Source organism: Bos indicus x Bos taurus, chromosome 14 (assembly GCF_003369695.1).
Source record: "Bos indicus x Bos taurus breed Angus x Brahman F1 hybrid chromosome 14, Bos_hybrid_MaternalHap_v2.0, whole genome shotgun sequence".
Classification (NCBI taxonomy): domain Eukaryota; kingdom Metazoa; phylum Chordata; class Mammalia; order Artiodactyla; family Bovidae; genus Bos; species Bos indicus x Bos taurus.
In genome coordinates, this window is record NC_040089.1 from 47399570 (window position 1) to 47424114 (window position 24545).

Genomic DNA, 24545 nt, shown 5'->3' on the forward strand with positions numbered 1-24545 from the left:
CATCCGGGCTAAGCCAGGGACCTACATAAAGGTCCTACATGATCATAAAGGACCTACATGATCACCCTGTGTAGATATCCCACACCAGTCAGTACCATATCATCTGCTTTCATTTGCTTCTTACCACTTGGCACCATCTGAAAATGTCTTATTTATGTATTTATTTCTTTATTGTCCATATCCCCTACTAGAATATGGGTACCATCATCATCCCTGGATCCTCACGTCTACCACAGAGCCTGGCACATCCTAACTGTTAAAATCTCACTAAATAAACAAGTAGATTAAAAAGCAAAACCTGTGGCGGATTCATTTTGATATTTGGCAAAACTAATACAATTATGTAAAGTTTAAAAATAAAATAAAATTAGAGAGAAAAAAAAAAAAAGCAAAATCACTTTTAGGGTGACTTAAATTCTGCCCTACCCTGGCATTAGTATTAAACTGCTCCAGTTTCTATTGGCTTTGCTAGTAATGGAGGGAAATGGCCATCTGTTACTGTACTTGCATCAAGTTATTTCAATGTCCTCTATCCAAGATATGTGTAACTTATGAATCATTTTACTCTATTATCCTCAACCTCCTACCCTTCTGTCTACTGTATCCCATTCTCCATCCCATGTCCCCAATTTCCCAGTTTATTCTATTTTTGTGCACACTCAGATCAGATCAGATCAGTCGCTCAATCGTGTCCAACTCTTTACGACCCCATGGTTTATAGCACACCAGGCCTCCCTGTCCATCACCAACTCCCGGAGTTCACTCAGACTCACATCCATCGAGTCAGTGATGCCATCCAGCCATCTCATCCTCTATAGTCCCCTTCTCCTCCTGCCCCCAATCCCTCCCATCATCAGAGTCTTTTCCAATGAGTCAATTCTTCGCATGAGGTGGCCAAAGTACTGGAGTTTCAGCTTTAGCATCATTCCTTCCAAAGAAATCCCAGGGCTGATCTCCTTCAGAATGGACTGGTTGGATCTCCTTGCAGTCCAAGGGACTCTCAAGAGTCTTCTCCAACACCACAGTTCAAAAGCATCAATTCTTCGGCGCTCAGCCTTCTTCACAGTCCAACTCTCACATCCATACATGACCACAGGAAACACCATAGCCTTGACTAGATGAACCTTTGTTGGCAAAGTAATGTCTCTGCTTTTGAATATGCTATCTAGGTTGGTCATAACTTTCCTTCCAAGGAGTAAGCGTCTTTTAGTTTCATGGCTGCAGTCACCATCTGCAGTGACTTTGGAGCCCAGAAAAATAAAGTTTGACACTATTTCCACTGTTTCCCCATCTATTTCCCATGAAGTGATGAGACCAGATGCCATGATCTTCGTTTTCTGAATGTTGAGCTTTAAGCCAACTCTTTCACTCTCCACTTTCACTTTCATCAAGAGGCTTTTTAGATCCTCTTCACTTTCTGCCATAAGGGTGGTGTCATCTGCATATCTGAGGTTATTGATATTTCTCCCAGCAATCTTGATTCCAGCTTGTGTTTCTTCCAGTCCAGTGTTTCTCATGATGTACTCTGCATAGAAGTAAATAAACAGGGTGACAATATACAGCCTTGACATACTCCTTTTCCTATTTGGAACCAGTCTGTTGTCCCATGTCCAGTTCTAACTGTTGCTTCCTGACCTGCATACAAATTTCTCAAGGGGCAGATCAGGTGGTCTGGTATTCCCATCTCCTGAAGAATTTTCCAGTTTATTGTAATCCACACAGTCAAAGGCTTTGGCATAGTCAATAAAGCAGAAGTAGATGTTTTTCTGGAACTCTCTTGCTTTTTCCATGATCCAGCGGATGTTGGCAATTTGATCTCTGGTTCCTCTGCCTTTTCTAAAACCAGCTTGAACATCAGGAAGTTCACGGTTCACATATTGCTGAAGCCTGGCTTGGAGAATTTTGAGCATTACTTTACTAGTGTGTGAGATGAGTGCAATTGTGTGGTAGTTTGAGCATTCTTTGGCATTGCCTTTCTTTGGGATTGGAATGATAACTGACCTTTTCCAGTCCTGTGGCCACTGCTGAGTTTTCCAAATTTGCTGGCATATTGAGTGCAGTACTTTCACAGCATCATCTTTCAGGATTTGGAATAGCTCAACTGGAATTCTATCACCTCCACTAGCTTTGTTTGTAGTGACGCTTTCTTTTTTTTTTTTTTTTGTTTTTGTAGTGATGCTTTCTAAGGCCCACTTGACTTCACATTCCAGGATGTCTGGCTCTAGGTCAGGGATCACACCATCGTGATTATCTGGGTCGTGAAGATCTTTTTTGTACAGTTCTTCTGTGTATTCTTGCCATCTCTTCTTAATATCTTCTGCTTCTGTTAAGTCCATACCATTTCTGTCCTTTATCGAGCCCATCTTTGCATGAAATATTCCTTTGGTATCTGATTTTCTTGAAGAGATCGCTCGTCTTTCCCATTCTGTTGTTTTCCTCTATTTCTTTGCATTGATCGCTGAAGAAGGCTTTCTTATCTCTTCTTGCTAGTCTTTGGAACTCTGCATTCAGATGTTTATATCTTTCCTTTTCTCCTTTGCTTTTTGCTTCTCTTCTTTTCACAGCTATTTGTAAGGCCTCCCCAGACAGCCATTTTGCTTTTTTTGCATTTCTTTTCCATGGGGATGGTCTTGATCCCTGTCTCCTGTACAATGTCACGAACCTCATTCCATAGCTCATCAGGCACTCTATCAGATCTAGGCCCTTAAATTTATTTCTCACTTCCACTGTATAATCATAAGGGATTTGATTTAGGTCATACCTGAATGGTCTAGTGGTTTTCCCTACTTTCTTCAGTTTAAGTCTGATTTGGCAATAAGGAGTTCATGGTCTGAGCCACAGTCAGCTCCTGGTCTTGTTTTTGCTGACTGTATAGAGCTTCTCCATCTTTGGCTGCAAAGAATATAATCAATCTGATTTTGGTGTTGACCATCTGGTGATGTCCATGGGTAGAGTCTTCTCTTGTGTTGTTGGAAGAGGGTGTTTGTTATGACCAGTGCATTTTCTTGGCAAAACTCTATTAGTCTTTGCCCTGCTTCATTCCGTATTCCAAGGCCAAATTTGCCTGTTACTCCAGGTGTTTCTTGACTTCCTACTTTTGCATTCCACTCCCCTATAATGAAAAGGACATCTTTTTGGGATGTTAGTTCTAAAAGGTCTTGTAGGTCTTCATAGAACCGTTCAACTTCAGCTTCTTCAGCATTACTGGTTGGGGCATAGACTTGGATATACTGTGATATAATGCTGAATGGTTTCCCTTGGAAAGGAACAGAGATCATTCTGTCATTTTTGAGATTGCATCCAAGTACTGCATTTTGGACTCTTTTGTTGACCATGATGGCTACTCCATTTCTTCTGAGGGAAACCTGCCCGCAGTAGTAGATATAATGGTCATGAGTTAAATTCACCCATTCCAGTCCATTTCAGTTCACTGATTCCTAGAATGTTGACATTCACTCTTGCCATCTCTTGTTTGACCACTTCCAATTTGCCTTGATTCATGGACCTGACATTCCAGGTTCCTATGCAATATTGCTCTTTACAGCATCGGACCTTGCTTCTCTCACCAGTCACATCCACAGCTGGGTATTGTTTTTGCTTTAGCTCCATCCCTTCATTCTTTCTGGAGTTATTTCTCCATTGATCTCCAGTAGCATATTGGGCACCTACTGACCTGGGGAGTTTCTCTTTCAGTATCCTATCATTTTGCCTTTTCATACTGTTCAAGGGGTTCTCAAGGCAAGAAAACGGAAGTGGTTTGCCATTCCCTTCTCCAGTGGACCACATTCTTCAGATCTCTCCACCATGACCCGCCCATCTTGGGTTGCCCCACGGGCATGGCTTAGTTTCATCGAATTAGACAAGGCTGTGGTCCTAGTGTGATTAGATTGACTAGTTTTCTGTGAGTATGGTTTCAGTGTGTCTGCCCTCTGATGCCCTCTTGCAATACCTACCGTCTTACTTGGGTTTCTCTTAACTTGGGCGTGGGGTATGTTTTCATGGCTGCTCCAGCAAAGCGCAGCCATTGCTCCTTACCTTGGACGAGGGGTATCTCCTCACCGCCGCCCTTCCTGACCTCAACGTGGGATAGCTCCTCTAGGCCCACAGTAGGAGAGGAATTTACACTTATTATCTGGGCTAGTGACCTAGCAAACCTGATACTATGCTAAGCATTTTATATGCATGACCTCAATGCAGTTTACTTTAAACACCTTCCAAGTTTTGTCAGGTCCTACAAATTTGCATTACAGTTGCCTTCGGGGTTATATCCAAAACAGTTACTGCCCAAACCTATGTCAAACGTTTTTCCCTATGTTTTCTTCAAGTAGTTTTATAATTCCTGATCTTCCCTCTAAATCTTTAATCCATTTTGAGTTGATTTTGTACACAGTGTGAGATGAAGATACAATTTCATTTTTCTGCACATGGATCTCCAGTTTTCCCAATATCATTGATAAAAGAGACTATACATTCCAAATTGTGTGTTCTTGGTACCTTACTGGAGATCAGTTGGCCATAAATGCATGGACGTATTTTGGGGCCTTTATTCTGTGGTGTTGGTCTATAGTTTGTTTTTATGCCAGTAGCATATTGTTGATTCCTGTTGTTTTGTGATGTATTCTGAAATCAGGAAGTGTAATGCCTACAGTTTTGTTTTGCTCAAGATTGTGATTCATTTTTTCAGGGTCTTTTGTGGCTCAGTATGAATTTTAAGATTTTTTTTCTATTTCTGTGATAAACTGCAATGAAATTTTGATAGGAATTACATTGAATTTATAGATAATTTTGAGTAATATTGATATTTTAACAGTATTAATTCTTCCAATCTATGAACACATGATACATTACCATTTATCTGTGTCTTCTCCAGTTTCTTTCATCAATATCTTATGGTTTTCAGTGTACAGATGTTTTTTTACCTCCTTAGATAAATTTATTACTAAGTATTTCATTCTTATATATTCTAGCACTAACATTCCAAGCTTATCTAATCCTCATCATTGCCCAATAATTTCTATTGTACAGTGAGAAGCACTGATATCTCAGTAATTGGAGAGAGAAATGAAGTGAAATATTTTAGAGCCATCAGTAAAATTTCATTAGGAAATGGGACTGATTTCATGATTTGATTGCACCTGAGCAATGCCTCTATAAAATACATTTTTTAAGGAAGAATGCAGATATGTTTACTTCTCAGAGTTGATGTCTAACATATGAGTATTAAGGTGTTTTTCAGGACCTCTGAGGTTTATTCAGTCATTTCTTAATCTTTGATATAAAAAAAGTCTTCTAGATTATATATCTAAGCAATATTATACTCCCTTACACTATGCCTGGTGTGTTCAATCAATAAATATTAGTAAAATCAGTTGAAAAAATGGATTACATGAGTTAATAAATTAATGAAAAGTTTCAGGGTGGAATTAGAAGTTTTCTTTAAAATCTGTATACTGAAGTATGTATTGTGCAAATGTTTATACCCACATAAAACACCATCCATAGTTGGAGTATAAATGGTAAAGTCTAGGGTGTTTAAAAGCTATCAAAATAATATTAATTGTGATAATAAGAAGAAAAATAATTGATCCTCTCAGAATTTTCTCTTTAGTCAACATTAAAGATGATCTCATCTCAAGATCCTGAAAAATCTTCTCCATGGTTTTCTGTTTATAAAGGAAAGGTGATTTAATGGAAAAAGAATCTGCTTCTTAGTTATGAATTCAGGGCTTACTGAGCCAGGGGAATCTGAAATGTCCTTTCCTCATCCAAATTCATACAAGGTGCTGAACTCTATGAGACAGTAGAAACCGGAAAAGGAGGCTTCATCTTTTTGGGCTATTAATTATTCATAGAATGTATTCCGCTAATGAAATGTCAACACAGGGTACTCATATCTTTCTGGTTGTGGATTCTGCCATGTCAGAGACACATTTGGAGTGGAGAGTGGGACAGTAACAGAAATTATTGTTGATAAATCCCAAGTTCAGGCCAAAGAAAATCCCCTATTCATCACTGCAAAAAATAGGAGAGGGGATGGGAAAGAAACAGGGAGTTAGTTGATGAAATTCCTACTGAATTCCATTTGAAAAATGCAGTTCAACTCCAAACAAAACCCCCAAATCACATCTGATGCTGATTTTATTGTACAGGTTAACTCACCATGCTTTACAATATCTTCAGAATGGCTGGCACCCTTGCTTCTCTAATAACCCCAAACACTCTGAAACTCTACAGGTCTAGGGACATAACATTTGATGGTGCCACTGGACTGTGTACAGCGATCACATGGTTTTAATGGCTGCAAATAGGACAATTATGTTTTCAGCAAATGGGCACCCCTTTGAGGAAAGGAAATGTAGGGCAATTATATTGATACATTGTCCCCTGGGGCTTCCGTGGCACACCTGAATAGGGTGCAATTCAGCTTGACGTCTCTCAGCACTTCCTGGCCTTTATGGCCAAAGAAGCTCAAGTGTGTTTCAGTTTTTAACAACTTTCAAGGGCTACCATAGATTCTGACCACCAATGTCTAACCCCCACTGGGGATTCAAAGCAATGACCAGCATGTTCAAAAGTGCCTCTGATTCTTAGATCACCTTTGATCTCTCTTAGACCAATCCGCTCCTCAAATGTGTTCTTCCCTCCATTAAAAGACTGAGAGTGGACATGTATGTCCTCTCAATACAGTCCTGATTGATGTCACAATAAATATTTTCTGTCATGATTTTAGTGATCAAAAGATGACGACTTAATTCAAACTCTCTTTTTCCTCATTTTGTCTTAAACATACATTAACGTTTTAAAATAGAATTTAAACAGGTGCCCAGTAACAGAATGACAAACATTAAGTGTGAAATCTGAAAGTTAGGAAACTGAACCACATATGGTCACCTTTTTTTTTCCCTTAACATCCGCCTGCGCTGGACTGTTAAGTGGTTTCATCACTGTCAGGCCAGGCAGGACTTGTAAAACTGGGAATGTGGGTATTCAAAGACAACATTTGCTTGGTGCCTTTAATGATTTCTGTAATTAGTCATTTAAGCAGATTGCCCTGTGATCCCAAACAGGGAATACAGGGAGATGAGCTGAGAAAATGATTTCCTGAAGGTACCTGAAAGCTAATTGTGGAAAATTATGTCTGTCTCTTTGCAGGGTTCTCTGGCTCCCATTTCATTGGGTGGGGATGGCACTGGAGAGTGACATTCTCCAATAACCTATAAAATGTGTATGCCCAGGCACACTTTTTTTTTTTTTTTTGATACTAGAGTGCTAAAAGCCTTTGTTGGCTTTCAAAATTAACAGGTAAATATGTAAAATAGGTGACCAGTGCAAGTTCAAGGCATGAAGCAGGGCTTCCAAAGCTGGTACTCTGGGACAACCCAGAGGGATGGGGTGGGGAAGGAGGTAGGAAGGGGGTTCAGGATGGGGGGACACCTGTACACCCATGGCTGATTCATGTCAATGCATGGTGAAAACCACCACAATGTTGTAAAATAATTAGCCTCCAATTAAAGTAAATTAATTTTAAAAAATTTAACAGGTAAGTAAATGATCCAAATATGGCAATGACAACTGAGAGACGAGCAGAAGGAAATGCACCTAGCAAGAGCAAGTGTCAACTGCATGAGAGAAAGAGACACCAAAAAACCAAGGAAGTGATGTTTCATAGGAACAGTGTACAAGGTCTGGTCGGGGGAGGGGTCCTGTGACTGCCTTCATGGAATTGGGCAGTTAAACAGTGCTAATAAATGCACTTGGAATGCCTCATTCAGCTTTTACTTCAAAGATAAAAGTAGAAGTTTTCAGAGCATGTCAGAAAGGGACTTAACTATTTTAATGATTCCAGGACTCCCTTACTAGGTAACGCTCTCTCAGATAAGCCTTTATCTCAGCAAGCCTCAGTCGCTCCCTGTGAGAGAAAGGGCTGTTTAATTCTCACCAATAATTTGACCACTCTCTTGCCGGAGTGTGTTGATGACTCAAAATCTTTTAATAGTTGGCATGATACGAATCTCTGTGACATATACATACAGACTCACTTTGTACACAACAACAGTACCAGTTAAGATACTGAGTGCTAACTACCCGCTATACACAAATCCAACCTCTGAGTCCTTATTTATGAAATTCTCATGCATCCCAATAGGGAGGTTTTACTGATCAGGAAACAAGGCCAGAGCATTTAAATCACTAGCTGGAGGTCACGGAGCTAATGAAGGGAAGGGCTAGGACTCAGACTCAGGCAATTGACAGAACTTCTGTTCAAAGGGTAAGCATTCTTTCCTTCATGTCCTTCAGCATTCCCGTTTTCCATCTGTAACCAAACATACGGAACACATACATTTCTTTTCTGGGCCCTAACCTCACCACGGAGCCCTAGATAAATCTGGACCGGATACTGGATAACAGTGAAGCACAGTAAGGATGGAGGGTGGCAGTGGCGTTGGCTTGATGTTAGTATTCTGCAGAATAAAGCCTGTTGCTTTGAAAGACATGAAAGATCATTAATGTTTCAGTAGCCAGAGAAAATACCATGCCACAAAGTAAGGAATTCTACTGCACTATTGCAGTCAGTTTTGGAGTTCTGACCATGCCAGGGAGGGGGGCAGAGAGAGAGGGGGAGACCTTGGGCACTGATGCCTGGCACATGAAATCCCCTGGTGGTACTGCTCTTTCATCTCAAATCCTTAAAAACCCCACTTCAGGTTGTCTTGACTTTAACACAAAAACATCTACCATCCAGAATTTTCAATCAAGTTGACTAAAGATGGAGAATTTCAGGGAAAGAGCAGAAATGGCTGGGAGCCCGAGGCGCTGCCTTTGGTTAACATACAAGTCCATCTCCCTTGGGGTGACCTGGCATTCGATGTATTTGTGACATAGAATTGAATATTAACACAATTTCAGAGAAAAGCAGAGCAGACAGTGCCCCTAGAACTTGGGTGCTTGCCAGGTCGTCTATCCGTTAGAGCTCCGTCCTGTACAAAGTATGGAAAAGCAAAACCACACGGCAGTCCTTGAGATGGGAGACTGAGTTGGCGTGAACCATTCCTCCTGTTTCGAGAGCCAGCTGAGGCAGAAGCCACTAGGAACCCCAGCACCTCTCGTTCTGGTTGCCTAAGCTTGTTTCCTGAGGTGGGGGGCATGCCTGGCCGTCTTCACGGAGCAGGGCGAGCCCTCAGCAGAATGCTAAGTAGGTCTTTTGGCGGTGTGGATTGATTTGCAGAGATGGCACATGTGTGACCTCCTCAGTCAAAGTCAATGTTTGCTTGGCCCTCAGAATTTCAGAAAAACACAAACGTAAATAAAAAATAATGACAAGGCCCCAGAGTCATTGCCTCAGCAATTATTAATGCCTGCCAGGTTTCCAGCACCCTGCTAGACGCTGACAATGTCAGAAAAATCATCAAAGGCAGAACTCCTGTTCTCCTCAATGTTAATAATGATAAAGTACCAAAAATTACATTTTTAAACATCACAGAGTTGATCGTTTTCTTTGCCACATATATTCTGCTTTTCAAATTAAAAACCAGCAGGAAAACACAAGCATGATTTACACGTAGCTTTCTCTGTCTAGAAGACCTTTTTCTTCATCTGCCTGGAGAAACTTCCTATATCATTCAAACTCCAGTGTGGCTGTCAGCTTAATGACGTGAAGTCTCAGTCGCCAAGCCCACAATCCTCACCACTCGGTGTTCCTTCCTACCCTGTCCACATGGTTGCAACTTTAGATATCATTGTAGGTTCCTGGCTGTGTGTCTGAATCCCCCACTTAGTGACTTCATTTAGCTGAGGCTCTTCTAGACTCCGTTCTTTAGAATCATCTCTGGGTATGTTAAAACATACAGAAGTTCAAGTTCCAAACCAGACCCATTGAGGCCTGCACATCTTTACTTTATGATACTCTCTACAGGTGAAAGACACGCAGAGAATAATAGCAGAATACAAATCAAAGTTCCACATCCTTAAAATCTGAAGCAGGACCCAGTAACCCAGTGAAGTGCCTCCTGGTTTAGAACATACTGCTCCAGCTGGAAGCTGAAGTGAGACTTCCCTTTCCTTTCTACTGTTTGAATCTGAATCTTGAAACCAGCACATTCAGTTCTCCCTGGACAAAGACGGAGTGGGCTGGGGAGGAGAGATGGATGGCCAGATTTGCACAGAAGGCCTTGGCCTGACTCACCTACTCAGCTTTCTGCTCAGAGGGGTTGGAAAAGGAAAAAAAAAGAAAGGAGAGAAGCGTGACTGGCCTGGAACAAGGAGACACTTTTGTCTGGGTTTATCTACCAAAAAAGCAAGGAGAGAAAAAATGAGATTGTGTGTCCATGGCAGTAGACACAGGAACCCTGTCTAGGAGAAAACCATAGCCCAAAAAATGTTCTCGCCTCAGACGAGTCATGTTAAATGCTCCTGTCCCCTTGTTGGAGAGTCTGGAACATGCACAGAAGTGGACCTGGCATGTAAGGAGCAGCTTCAGATTACTTCCTCTTATCCCACTGACTTCTGGTCCAAAGGCACTTTTAGCGGTGCCTAAAGTGCCACTTCTGAGTCATCCTGAGTGCCAAGACCTCCATGCCCCATTTTCCTTTTTAGTCTGTGTGTGTGTATGTGTGTGTGTGTGTGTGTGTGTGTGCTGGAGAGTGCTTGCAGTAATTAGTGGGTAAAGCCCAGGGTTGCTGCTCAACCTCCTATGATGCACAAGAATAACTTTCTGCCATTGTGTTGTAACAGTCCATCCACAACAAAGAATGATCCAACCCCAAAAGATGATTCCACTACGGTTGAGAAACTCTGGATTGAGAAGAATATCTATGGAGCACTCAATTTTTACCACACAAAGAACCTTGCTCTTTACATTTTTATCCCACATAGTTCTAACAGAAACCCACTGATGAAAATGTGATTCCCATTCTCAGATGAGGAATCTGAAGCTCAGAGAAATGGAATGGCAGTGGAAGGTCACAAATCTGGAAGGCAGCGGAAGGGACTGACCAGATTTCTCATTCCTTCTAACGTTCATTCCTTACCACAGAGTCCCCTGTTTCCACCGCTTCGCTCCTCTGTCCCTTTCATGTCCCACGTCACTGGCATGACTCAGGGTCTCCGGGGTCGATGTTGGCCCACAACCACTTCCAGTCCTTTAGGCTTCCTCCTTCTTTAGCAGACTCCTGCGTGGACACAGTACTAGTGCCTCCTAAGGCAGGATGTATTACAGAAGCACCTGTCAGGCCTTTACTGTTAAACACAGCAGTTTGTTCATCTCATTCCTCTGAGGAACATAGGCTCCTCTTTTGCAGGCACTTCTGAAATAATGGCTGATCAGCAGCAGATGAATGGATAAGAAAGCTGTGGTACATATACACAATGGAGTATTACTCAGCCATTAAAAAGAATACATTTGAATCAGTTCTAATGAGGTGGATGAAACTGGAGCCTATTATACAGAGTGAAGTAAGCCAGAAGGAAAAACACCAGTACAGTATACTAACGCATATATATGGAATTTAGAATGATGATAACAATAACCCTGTGTACGAGACAGCAAAAGTGACGCTGATGTATGGAACAGTCTTATGGACTCTGTGGGAGAGGGAGAGGGTGGGAAGATTTGGGAGAATGGCATTGAAACATGTAAAATATCATGTATGAAACGAGATGCCATTCCAGGTTCAATGCACGATACTGGATGCTTGGGGCTGGTGCACTGGGACGACCCGGAGGGATGGTATGGGGAGGGAGGAGGGAGGAGGGTTCAGGAGGGGGAACACATGTATACCTGTGATGGATTCATTTTGATGTTTGGCAAAACTAATACAATTACGTAAAGTTTAAAAATAAAATAAAATTAAAAAAAAAAAAGAAATGAACACTTAATAGGAAGTCAAGAGATTCAGATTCTAGTCTTAGTTCATTCATTGTGTGATCCTGAGAAAGTCACACTGTATCTTCTATGAAATAAAAGGGCTTAACAGATTAAAAAAAAAATAAAGAAATAATGGCTGATTGTCAATGCAGATTACTTGATCAAAAAGAAACAGCCCCCTACCCAAAATAAAGCAAAAGTGTTCAAAGAGAGAGCATAGATGGGATTTTGGTCAAAATAGATCTGGTTTCAGCTACTTTCTTACTTGTACTTGCTTGTTTGTCCTGTCTTTTTTAAAACTCTTTTAGCCATGCCATGTGGCATGTGGGATCTTAGTTCCCTGGCCAGGGATTGAACCCTTGCCTCCTACATGGGGAGCACAAAGTCTTAACCACTGGAACACCAGGAAAGTCCCTCTCCAGTTTCTGGTCCTTCATATTCTTTAACTCACTCTTTACTTGGTACATTCTAGCCACAAGGACCTTTCCCAGTTCCTCAAATGAACCCTCTTCTTTCTTCAGGGTGTCCCCTCATTCTCTTGCTTCTTCTGGAATGTGCTTCCTTCTACAGTGCATTTGGCTTCCACTTACCTCTTAGATGCCATTTCTTAGAGACACCCTCCATTGACCTCCCCAACCTCAATCAGCCCCTCTTCTTTCATATCCCTTGCTGCTATTAGTAGTATATTCTTGGTGGTGTTTATTAGTATAATGACTATCTCCTCCCAAAGGGGAAAGACTTCTGTGAGGGCAAAGAGCATGTCAGCTTGGTTTACCAATGCTCTGCCCATAGTCTGTGTTGAAAAAGATGTTTAAATGAAAGAATAAATGACATTGGTCGATTCACTTAACCTTTATGGCTTTATCTATACAATGATGGTATTAATTTCAAATTTTTAAAAGTCATTAGAATGAAATATGGAGAAGGAAATGGCAGCCCACTCCAGTGTTCTTGCCTGGAGAATCCCAGGGACGGGGGAACCTGGTGGGCTGCTGTCTATGGGGTCGCACAGAGTTGGACACAACTGAAGAGACTTAGCAGAATGAAATAAGGGGACATATCTAAAGAGCCATGCATGCATACTTGTGTGCTCAGTCATGTTCGGCTCTTGCAATCCCATGGACTATAGCCTGCCAAGCTCTTCTGCCCATGGGATTCTTTAGGCAAGAATACTGGAGCTCCAGATTTGCTTTTACCCCTGACTCGGCTCTCCTAACTTTTGCTTTTCATGTTTTGGGAAAATTTTTGTGACTCTTTCCTTGCCACTGATTCCTGGTAAGACTCCTTCCTGAGTTCAGCTTTGCCCGTTCAGCCTGGGGACGCGTTACTGAAGGGAGGTGAACTTTCTATTACCTGTGGTTACAAATAGCTGTTATTTCAGCCCCAGGCAGGAATAATCTATACATACATTTCTAGAATGAACACAGCTACCGATGAATGGAGAATCCAATTGACTGATGAATCTAAGCACGTTTTGATTTATGGTGGATGGAGCTACAGTGTGCATCATACTGTATCATGAGTTTCTCAGACTTCTTCTGTTGGTTTCTTAGAAACTGTGGAGCAGCACACAGTGGCCTGTCAAACTTGGGGAGCTGGCAGAGCAACTGGCTAGTCCTGAGGGTCTTCGGATAAAAGACAGGCGGGATCCTGGTCGGCTAGCAGCTCATCTGAATGGTGAGTGAGTGCACAGGAAAGCGACTGCTGAGGACTTTCTCAATTTCTCTCCGAACCACCTGGCTCTCCCGGCTGGCTGCTGTTGATAAAGAACTGAGAGAGATTGGCGCTGATTGCACACACACAGGCAACGGCTCATCTCCGGCTTCAAGTACTTTGTCTCTGCTGCTGGGGTAGGGCACAGGCAGTGCACTTGAAAGGAGCCATGATGGGTCTGACAATCAGCTACACTTATACAGACACAGCTGCAAAGCGCCCTGTCACTATGGGAACTTCCTGCCCACAGTCCTCTCTGGGGTCTGGCATCCCTAGGGGCTGAGTGTGACAGAGGAGATAAGCCATGAAAAAGCCAAGTCAGAACTACTGTTTCTTATACAGCCCTGCTCACTGGCTCCCTGGGTTCTCTGAGTTTTCACCCTTATATATAATCACAATTTATCTCAAGGATGGTGACAAGAGCCAGGAAACATTTAGAGCAGCAGCCTTCTCTGCTGTCTTTTTCTCCTTTCCCTAAAGGTATCAGGAGGCTGTGAAGTTCCCTCCATAGTAACCTGAGTGTTTACTCGATCCTTCCATTTGCAGTGAAATATTGGTGTAGGGGAGGCTGTAAATTCCCTGCAGCCAGACCCAAGCCTCTCAGCTGAGATGAGGATGTCTGAGAAAGCACAGTCCTCCAATGACTCTTCCTGTATCCTGCCTCTAAGTAACTTCATGAGTTATTTCTCAGCAGCCTAATATATCATTCTTGGTCTGAGCTGTCTCCCGAGCCATTGCCCATTTTTCTCAGCCCTAGGATGTATCATGAGCAAAATCACCTTCTCCTTGACAAAGTAGTTTTTTAGGGTAAACCTCACATCCCAAGGGTTATCTCACATGGTTACAGAATTGCTAACCATCCAGTAATGGAACCACCATTAATTCTGACTAGTATATCTTTTACCTTTTTGGAATCTTAAGGATGGGACCTGTGTCTCCTTCACCTTTCTCTCTTTGATGCTAGGGTAAAACATCTCACACACTAAAGATAATCAGTGAAGGTTTCTTGTTAAATTCATCCCACTCCTTTAACCAATAGGACATCGAGTCAAACAGAATTTAAGGCCTTGAAGCTTGGTGGCTTTTTATCCTTTTATTCTACTCTCTAAAGCTCTACCTTCGACCTCCAGGGTGGTCATAAGTAGCACTGTTGCCATGACGACATTGGCATGGGGAAGGGGGTTTCAAAGGCCCTTGGTCACACAAAACACATTACAATTGTTTTGGCATGCAACAGACACTCAGGGCTGCTCCACCAAGAGGAGGGAAATTACAGATGTTATAGGATATGACTGAATTTTTGTCCAGGATGTTTACAAACTCACTGACCTGCAGCAGCGTGAACAGAGAGAATCACTTGGTTCATTGTTAGCGACCAGACATGCAAACTGCACAGACGCCACCCCATCCGCTGCTGAGATGAGCTCTTTCACGCCATTGTAGCTCAGGTGCGTTGGCACACCCGCGAAGAGGAGAGAACTGGAGGCCGGGGTTAGTAGGTTATCTCATGAAATATGGCTCAGTGCAAAGATTAATTGGGGCTGCAAAGTCCTTACTAAAATACTACCTTGCCCTCTCCATCTATGGTTTCTTTTTTTAAATGTTTACAAAAGCAGATTCACCTGTTTCAAAGGATTTGCCATCAGCCACAGGTTCACAAAGAGCATTTGCAGATTTTACTCTGCAACCATCAAGACAGTCATCACCCTTCACTTCCAGAGTGTATTATTTCCCCCAATTACATTTGTAATTATCTGGAAAGCAAAGTGAAATCCCGTGGGATTTGGTATTGAATAATCTTGGGTTGGCATTCTGACTACAACTATTGTGAATTTGACCCAGCACTTGGAACTAATCCTCAGAATATTTGTAGCAAAATAGGTATAATAAAAGCAATATGTAGTTAACAGAGTCCTTTGGGGACTCTGAAAACATCTCAGAAAACATCTGTCCTTTGTAAACTCTAATGCTATACAATTGTTTGTTATCCAACCAGTCCCTTAGCGAACTATGATAATAGGAGATCCTAATGTTATAATACCATCTCATTATTCTGTCTGTAGAATTTCTATGATTTTAAGTACATTAGTAAGGGTTTACTATTCAATGACTCTCATCATTGTTTCTAGAGGAATGGTGTGGGACATGCATGAAGGTGGGGAGTTTGGCAGCCAGTCAGCTATGTTTTGGGGCTGAAGGAACTGGAGTGTCTCTACCTGGATATGGGAAGGTGAAGGGAAGTAGAATTACCATTTTCAAACATTGCAAGGATTGTCACAGAGATGATAGGATTTGAAAATATAAGGGCATTTGCTTTGGCTGGCTACAGAGAGAAAAACCAAGTCAATGGTTGGTTAAAATCATAAAAGGTTATCAGGTTGATATAAGAATTTTTTGAAAATCAACTCAATTAGCACCACAGTGGTAAAGCCATTTGATGCTATACGTAAATCTCTGTCAACTAAAGATGATCCAAATAGGATTCTGTAGGAAAGTTTTCTAAGGATGAACATTTTTTAGCTGCCACTTCAATTATATACATACAACACAAACACCTGGTGTGTTGGTTGTAAATAAATATGCCTTGGTTCCATCAAAATTCTCCTAAAGAAAACATCTCTGGATGAGGCTCTGAAATCTATATGCTTTCAGAGTGGCTCTTGACCTTGGATGCACATTAGTGTCACCAGAGATTTAAGAAATCCCAATGACCAGGTTACACCCAAGACCAATTAAATCAGATTTCCTGGGGATAAGACCAGCATCAGCATTTTCTTAACTCATTTGTTGATTCTAACAGAGCCAAAGTAGAGAAGCATTGCACGAGTATTTACAAGCTACTGGGCACGACTGCTTGGAAGTGGTTCTCAAGCTTGCCTACATGTTAAAAAAAAAAAAAATCAAAGCCAGCTTCTATGAAATCTGTCAAAATCTGTCAAGATCTATCAAGAGATCTATCAAGATCTCTGGGTCTAGGGCCTGGGCATAAGTATTTTTCAAAAGCTTCTTGGATGATTGTAATGAGCTGCCAGTTTAGAACCACTTTCTTAAAGGGAATAGGGAATCCTTAACCCTCCTTTTTCAGGATTTAAGAACCTTGCTCATAGGGATTCCCTCCTTGCAGCTAACTTAAAATTCAGTACAGTTTGAGTTTAGTTTTATCCCATTTTATATCTTTTCATAGAACAAACAGCTGGTCAACATGATTTTTTACTCTATGAGCTCCACAAAGCTCGGGGTACTAGAAACAAAGAAATTCTTGTCTCAGATTAGCCATAGAATGTGCATATAGTCATGGGTGAAAATGTTACACAATAATAAAATAATTAATAATATTAGCACCTTTATTGAGAACCTACTATAGGCCAAGGTTTGCACTAAGCACTTTCTAGTAATGATCTTATTTAATAGTTATAAAACTTTAAGATCTAATCAGTGTTAGAACTGTTTGACTGGAGAAGAAATTGGGAGTCAGAAGGGTTAAGAAGAATTTGTAAGGCCACATGGGTAAGTGGGATGCCAGACTCTAAGATCCCTCCTCTGGGTGTGAAGTGTTATGTAAACATTAGACCCCAGGTATTGTAACCCAAAGGTGACAATTATGCCTAATGTGTCATCCCTGGAGAGTTTCCTTTGACCTTCTGCTGTCATTCATCTGGGACTCTTGAGATTAAGTCAAGATCCCACTCCTCTTTTTCTCTTGCCTCCTTTTATCACTTTGCTTTTATGGAGAATGCAAGTCTACTCCTATTTATTTTCCTCTATGAAATAATACTGACAGGCAAGAGGACAGGTTCCCGTGGACCTCAGTGTTCATCACATCCTAGAAACCTTTTTCTTTCTGATGGAGAGCCTGCAAAAATATTAATGCATCCAGAAAAATACCAAAATTAGTGTTCAAAAAAATAATTACCCAGGCTAATAGGTATATGAAAAATCACTCACTAGGTTTCATAATTAAAGATTCACATATATAATCAATAAGGTATAATATAATCACCTATCAGATTAGAGGAGAATCAACAGTTTGATAATATCCAGTGACGGTGAGGTTGGGAAGAAATGAGCACTCTCATACGCTGTTGGTGGGGAAAAAAACTGATATGGTCTCTTTGGTATAAATGACAGTATCTATCAAATTTTAAAAGGTCCATAACTTCTCAAACAGCAATACATGTCTAGCAATTATTCCACAGATATAAGTGCTAAGAATATAATTGAAGCATTATTTGTAATGTTCATCAATAAGCAAGTGGATGCTAACAATAGAATACTTTGTACCCATGAAAAAGAAAGAGGTTATCTATGTATTTACTAATATGGAAAGATTTCTAGTTGAAAAAAACAAGGTGCAGAACAAAATACGTGTATAATCTTGTTTGTATGAAAAAAAGACATATAAACATACACTACACCCACACACCCACACACACACACACACACACACACTCATGTATATAGACACACACATGTATACACATATTTAGGGTTTCCCTGGTGGCTTGGTGGTAAATAATCTGCCTGTCAAGCAGGAGACATAGGTTCAATCCCTAGGTCGGAAAGATCCCCTGGAGATGGGAATGGTAACCCACTCCTGTACTCTTGCTCGGGATGGGGGTGCAAAAAAGTCAGACACAACTTAGTGACTAAGTAGCAACAGCATACACACGTGTATGTGTGTGTGTGTGTGTGTTTTATTACATATACATATATGTGTAAATGCATAGATATTTTTGGAAAGATATATGTCACCTTTTACCATAGTAGTAGATATTAGGCTTGAAGAATAAGATTGAGAATTTAAAGGTGAAAAAATGGGGAGAAGTCTTATCATTTTATGCCTTTCCATTTACACATATATGTGTATGTATGCCTTTCCATATATATGTATATATGGGTTTACCTTGTAGCTCAGCTCATAAAGAATCCACTTGCAATGCAGGAGACCCTAATTCAACTCCTGGGTTAGGAAGATCCCCTGGAGAACAGATAGGCTACCCACTCCAGTATTCTTGGGCTTCCCTGGTGGCTTAGACAGTAAAGAATTGGCCTGCCATGCGGGAGACCTGGGTTTGATGACTGGGTTGGGAAGATCCTCTGGAGGAGGACATGGAAACCCTCTTCAGTGTTCTTGCCTAGAGAATTCCATGGACAGAGGAGCCTGGCAGGCTGCAGTCCATGGGGTTGCAAAGAGTCAGACATGACTGGGCGACTAAGCACACAGCACACACACACACACATATATATTTAAATTTTATCAAGTACAAGTATTATTTTATGCTAACCTAACTTGAAAACCTAATTTAAAAATAAGTATATTCCATGTAGGAGTTACCTGCCTATCTGATAGGACTTTCAATAATTAGCTACACTTTTTCCTTACATAAAAAAAGATAATCATGAGAGAAGAGCTGTACTGAGAGAGGACACTGAATATAGTCATCCTAAATTGTGTATGCATTTGTCTCTTTTCGATAGCTTCTGTAAAAGCAGCAACAGCTGCGGCTCGGCACTCAGCCCCCAGGACAGGAGGTGGAATCATCCGGGACCTAAACAAATACACTGTCTCCTGCCAAGCGAGGGCGTTCACTTGTCACACAAGGACTTTCGATCCATTTCCTGTTTCACTGTGGTCAGCACCATCACCTACCAATGATTACAGTGCCGGCCGAGAACAAAAGCCCTCATGTGTCCTCTGCAGTGAAGGCTAAGCTAGGCAAGGAGGAACTGTTGCGAAGGCAGCTGCCCTCTGAGACTGTGTCCACCTTCTATCATAGTGTGCTGGACAGAAGAGAGCAGCTCAGCCAACATCTGGGTGTTTTTGATCATCTGAATGTTTGACAGGATGCAAACCTCTAGCTGTGATTGGATTTTCCAAGGACCCCTCCCCGTGCCCTCGTGGAGGAACCCCTAAAGTGGTATGAAAACACTTGTCCAGTGGTTCTCAAAGTACAGTCCCCAAGGCAGTAGCATCAACATCTTGTTAAAATTTGGATTTCTCAGGCCCCCTGCCATCCAGGTCTACTGTCTCAGGAACTGTCCGGTGGGCCTCACAGTCTGTTTTAACAGACCCTCCAAGTGGTTCTGATGCCACTAATGTCTGAGAACTGCTGGCCTAGTCTAACAAGCATTTTACCTTTTCAGTATCATAGTAGTTATAATGCTGCCCAAGAGACAGAGTTACACAATCTTTCTTAGGTAATTTCCATATATTTAGGAATAAATGTATAATTTTGCTGTTTCTGCCTCACTGTCTCTAGTATCTGTACATATTGCTTTTATACTGTGCCATACGATATGATAGTTGCTAGAGAAGAAATAGAAGCCAATTCTTTTTTGTTTATTCCCATATGAATAAAACTCATAGTACTTGGATTCATAAAAATTCCTTTTCAGTTTACATTTTCCTTATAATGCAGGCTCACAGTGAGCATGCCTTGAGGTCATTTCCTTTTGTGGTTATAGGGAAGAGAAAACACACATGCTGGAAATAATACGAAAATCACTCCTACCTTCCATGAGTAAGATGGAGAAGTCCTTTAAGAGAGTGACGGTGCTGGCCAAAACCAGGCCAGAGAAGACGAATGTGCAGATCGGGTCTGCCATGCTATACTCTGGCTAGAAAAAAAAAAAAAAAGGAATTTCAGTTCATTGAATCCAGGCCTCCCCTGCAGAGAGTCTGATTGATAAAATAAGTAAAGCCCCACGCTTCCTTCCTTTCCTGTCACCCATTCACTCTCCTGACACTTACCATCCCAATCAGAGACAAGACTTCCTAAAGACATAATTCTTCTAAGCTTTCAACTCTCGATGACTAAAGAAAGGGACACCATAGGACATGTTCTCCCTACAATTTAAGAGGTAAGGAGAGGGATTTTCCCAGGGGTCCAGTGGTAAAGAAGCTACCTTCCAGTGTTGGGGACTAAGGTTTGATCCCCGGTCAGGTAACTTAAGATCCCACATGCCATGGAGCAACTAAGCCCACACAGTGCAACTATAGAAAGTCTGCTCACTGCAATGAAAAGCCAGTGCTGCCAAATTTTTAAAATGAATTTATTTATTTTAATTGGAGGCTAATTACTTTGCAATATTGTGGTGATTTTTGCCATACATCAACATGAATCAGCCTCAGGTATACATGTGTCCCCCCTTCCTGAACCTTCCTCCCACCTCCTTCCCCACCCATCCCTCTGGGTTGTCCCAGTGCACTGACTTTGAGTGCCCTGCTTCATGCATCGAACTTGCACTCTGTTTTACATGTGGTTATATACATGTTTCAGTGCTATTCTTTCAGATCAGGAAAAGCCAGTGCTGCTAATTTTTTTTTTTTAAATGAGGATGAAAAAGAAGAGGAGAGATATCCTTGAGTGCTCCCTCAAAAGGCCTTATTTAATGTCTCTCAAATTAATAGAAGTAGAGAGGATGGATGAAAATATGCACACATGGGCACAGCATTCAGTGACTTTTCAGCCTTAATTATGATAAGAAAGGAAATCATCTGCTCAGAGGTTGCATATGACTAAGGTACAGCCAGAGCTTGGTCTTGGCAGATGGGGTCAGTTTATATCTTTCTCTCTTAAGTATGTTGCAGACTCAAGGTAGGCATCTTTGATACAGTCCAAAAAGTATACACTGAGGCCTCATTCTCACGCCCTTTCACCACTGGAGCCCTTGGCCTCAGGGTGAAACATTTGCTATTCTGCCCTTGATGAATTTCTGTGCCACAGAAAACTCTGTGCCCCATTACTTCTAAGAAACTCGGCCAGGGGTTCTTGATAAGAGTACTCTCAAACTCTACTTACCTGTACAACTTGAAGAATTTTGCCTTAAGCTTAAAGCTTTCAGTGAGGATTTCCTCAGTTGAATTCAGACATGTCTTTGTAATTTTTGTTTACATGTTTTAGTTTTTTAGTAAAACAATAGAGTCCCTGTGAAATGGACAGTCGTGATGCAAATGGACAGAAATAAATGCCCCTCTCCTCCATTACCCGCCTGCCTGTACCTCTGGCCTCACCCACCTCTTCTAGTTCTTGTTATTACCAAACAGAGAGCTGTAGTGAATATTTGTTTAGGGTCAGAGGCTCACCCAGATCTACTCCAGATTTCCATTAATACAGTTCTTTTGGGAAAGAAGTTCTCTCCCTCCCATTGTGGAAGAGTCAGTCAATGGCTCTACCCTCCCCAGCCAAGCAACAGATACAAGACCCAATCTACATCAATTGGGTTCCATTTCCCGGAAACATGAATTTTCAGCAGAGTGACAAGAAGAGGAAAAAAATTAGCTGAATCACATTCATTTCAGGCTTCCCAAGTGGCTCAGTAGTAAAGAATTCACCTGCAAATGCAGGACATGTGGATTTGATCCCTGGGTTGGAAAGATCCACTGGAGGAGGAAATGGCAACCCACTCTAGAAAATCCTGGAAAATCCTATGGACTGAGGAGCCTGGTGGGCTACAGTTCATAGAGTTGCAAAGAGTTGGACACCACTGAGTGACTGAGCATGCACACACATGTACATTCATTTCAGCATGGTGCCTGGGATAGAAGTTGGATAGTTTCTGACATTTGAATACCAAAAGTTTCCCTTATTTCTACCTTGCTTTCTTAGAGGAGTACCTCTAATAAATTTCAATCAGTGAATCTATGTTTTGCTTAAGTGAGCTAGAGACCTTTTCTGTTGCTTATAACCTAAGAACCCTAAGTTTTTCATGGTCCTGTTGCTGTCCACCTTAACCCCAGGACAAAAGAACTGCTTTCTTAAAAGACTGGCAGCTGTATAGTTAAAGACATAGCTTATGAATTTGGAAAATCTAAGGTTTCAAGCTTCGAATGTTTTGTTTGTTTACACCTTGTAAAGTAATTTGTGTAGGCAAATCGGCAGTCCACCCCCATTTAAAGTAATAATGGGGGGCCAGATCATGTACCACCTAATCTATAAAGTCACTGGAACAGTGAGTTGACTCCGATATACTCACCTTAAAGTAGATAATAAGCGCGCTGGCTAACACACCGATGCTCTGAAATAGATCTCCAAGGGTATGTACAAAAGCAGCTCTGACACTGGCATTGGCTTGCACTTCTTTGTGATTGTGGGCAGGGCATTTCTGGTGTAAAATCACACTTAGTCTGAAAGAAAAAACAATGTTCTTGGCACACATGAGATTAACCCTTAAAAATCTTTGCAGTATCATGTTGACAACAGCCTGTGTTATCCAAAATGGCAATGGATGAAACATTGCTGCTTTATAATGGACTATTTTGGAGTAATTTTGAACACAGGAGTATCACAGAATTTAAACATTTTCACACAAGGACAGACATTGAAGATTCACATCAGTTTTCTCTTTCTAATTAATGCTGTGCTGTGCTTAGTTGCTCAGTCATGTCCGACTCTTTGTGACCCCATGGACTGTAGCCCGCCAGACTCCTCTGTCCATGGGGATTCTCCAGATAAGAATACTGGAGTGGGTTGCCATGTCCTCCTGGAGATCTTTCCAACCCAAGGATCGAACCCAGGTCTCGCACATTGCAGGCAGATTCTTTACCATTTGAGCCAGGGAAGCCCAGGAATACTGGAGTAGGTAGCCTATCCCTTCTCCAGAGATCTTCTGACCCAGGAATCAAACCGGGGTCTACTGCATTGCAGGCAGATTCTTTACCAGCTGAGCTACCAGGGAAGCCCAGTTAATGCTACTGTGTTTCATTTTAAAACTAGAGAGTTACATCTGTTAGGTAAATGCCAAGTATTTAACAATGAGGTGGGGAAATATCATTTATCAAGTGTCTATGGAGCTAGACTTAAAGCTGAGCTTTGGTGGGAGCTTAATTAAATGTGCTGGTTTCAAAGGCAAAAAGCAGCAGAAAGCAATACAACAAAATAAGCAGTGAATTTCATCAAGGTTGAATTTTTTAAACTTTTATTTTACTAGATTTTATTCATTTCCACTAGAACTTGAAATGTGAATCACTCCCTAATGGCCAATGATGAGAGTAATGTGCTTGTGTAAATATGTAGCTATTTATCAAAACTGCAATATATTCATGTATATAAATGTTTTATGTTTGTATAACATATTGCAAAATTTAACGTCTCTAATCCATTCCAAGAGATTAGTGGTAGGCTCTCTAAATTACGTACCCAGTTCTGTTTATCTACAACTTTAGGAGTAACATCTCTTACGTCTTGCCTAGAAACACTTTCTGAGCATTTTGGAACAAAGGTGTAAAAAAAAAATTTTTCAGTGCCACATACCCCAGTCTGTTTGCAGGTAAAGTGTCTATTAAATTCAGGCCATCGTCACAAAGCAGAGTGACTTCTATTCATCAAGATTTGACCATTACATAATCTAAAAGGTTTTATATTGTTAGTGTTTGAGCAGAAATTCACCTTCTATTAGAAGCTACCATTTAAAGTTCTTCAGACAGCCGTGTACGCCTGGCATTTTCTAGGCCTGCCATGTATGCTCATTCCATTGTCATTCATTCTTTTACTCATTTTATATTAAAAAAAAACTTATTTAGGGATTTTATATGCCAGGCACTGTTAAGTACTTGGAGCATAATGGTGTAAACAGACATGGCCCCTCCCCATTATAACTTTAAGTATGATGGAGATGGCGGAGATTCTAAAAAGACACACATAAATGGAAAATTCTAATTATACTAAGCCTATTAAGAACTGGTGCTACAGATAGTACAACAAGGGAGTCTGATTTAGTTAGACAGACAAAGCAATTGAGTTGGGTTTGAAAGGTTATACTAGAGTTAAATGGGCTAGGAGAGGAGGAAATGTTTCAGGCAGAGAAAACTTAGCCTTAAGGTTCTATCAATAACCTTCATCCTAGAATCCCTTAGCAACTTCTGTTAGAACTTTCTGCCCTGATTTTGGGCTCCCAAGGAATAGATGTATTCCCAAATTATGGTTCAGATATCTCTGTAGTCAGACAATGCAGCATCCAGCACTTAAAA

General features: G+C 41.2%; 1 protein-coding gene across 1 annotated transcript in view; it reads right to left on the reverse strand.

Annotated features, from left to right (window-relative positions):
* Positions 1 to 12868: 12868 nt before the first annotated feature.
* Positions 12869 to 24545, reverse strand: part of SLC30A8 (solute carrier family 30 member 8) — a 40492-nt gene continuing 28815 nt past the window's right edge. Inside the window, 6 exon segments of the mRNA XM_027561278.1 lie at positions 12869 to 13524; positions 13527 to 13619; positions 14906 to 14967; positions 14969 to 15040; positions 20091 to 20194; positions 22553 to 22703. Of these exon segments, the coding sequence (XP_027417079.1) occupies positions 13475 to 13524; positions 13527 to 13619; positions 14906 to 14967; positions 14969 to 15040; positions 20091 to 20194; positions 22553 to 22703 (532 nt within the window). The 3' untranslated portion in view covers positions 12869 to 13474.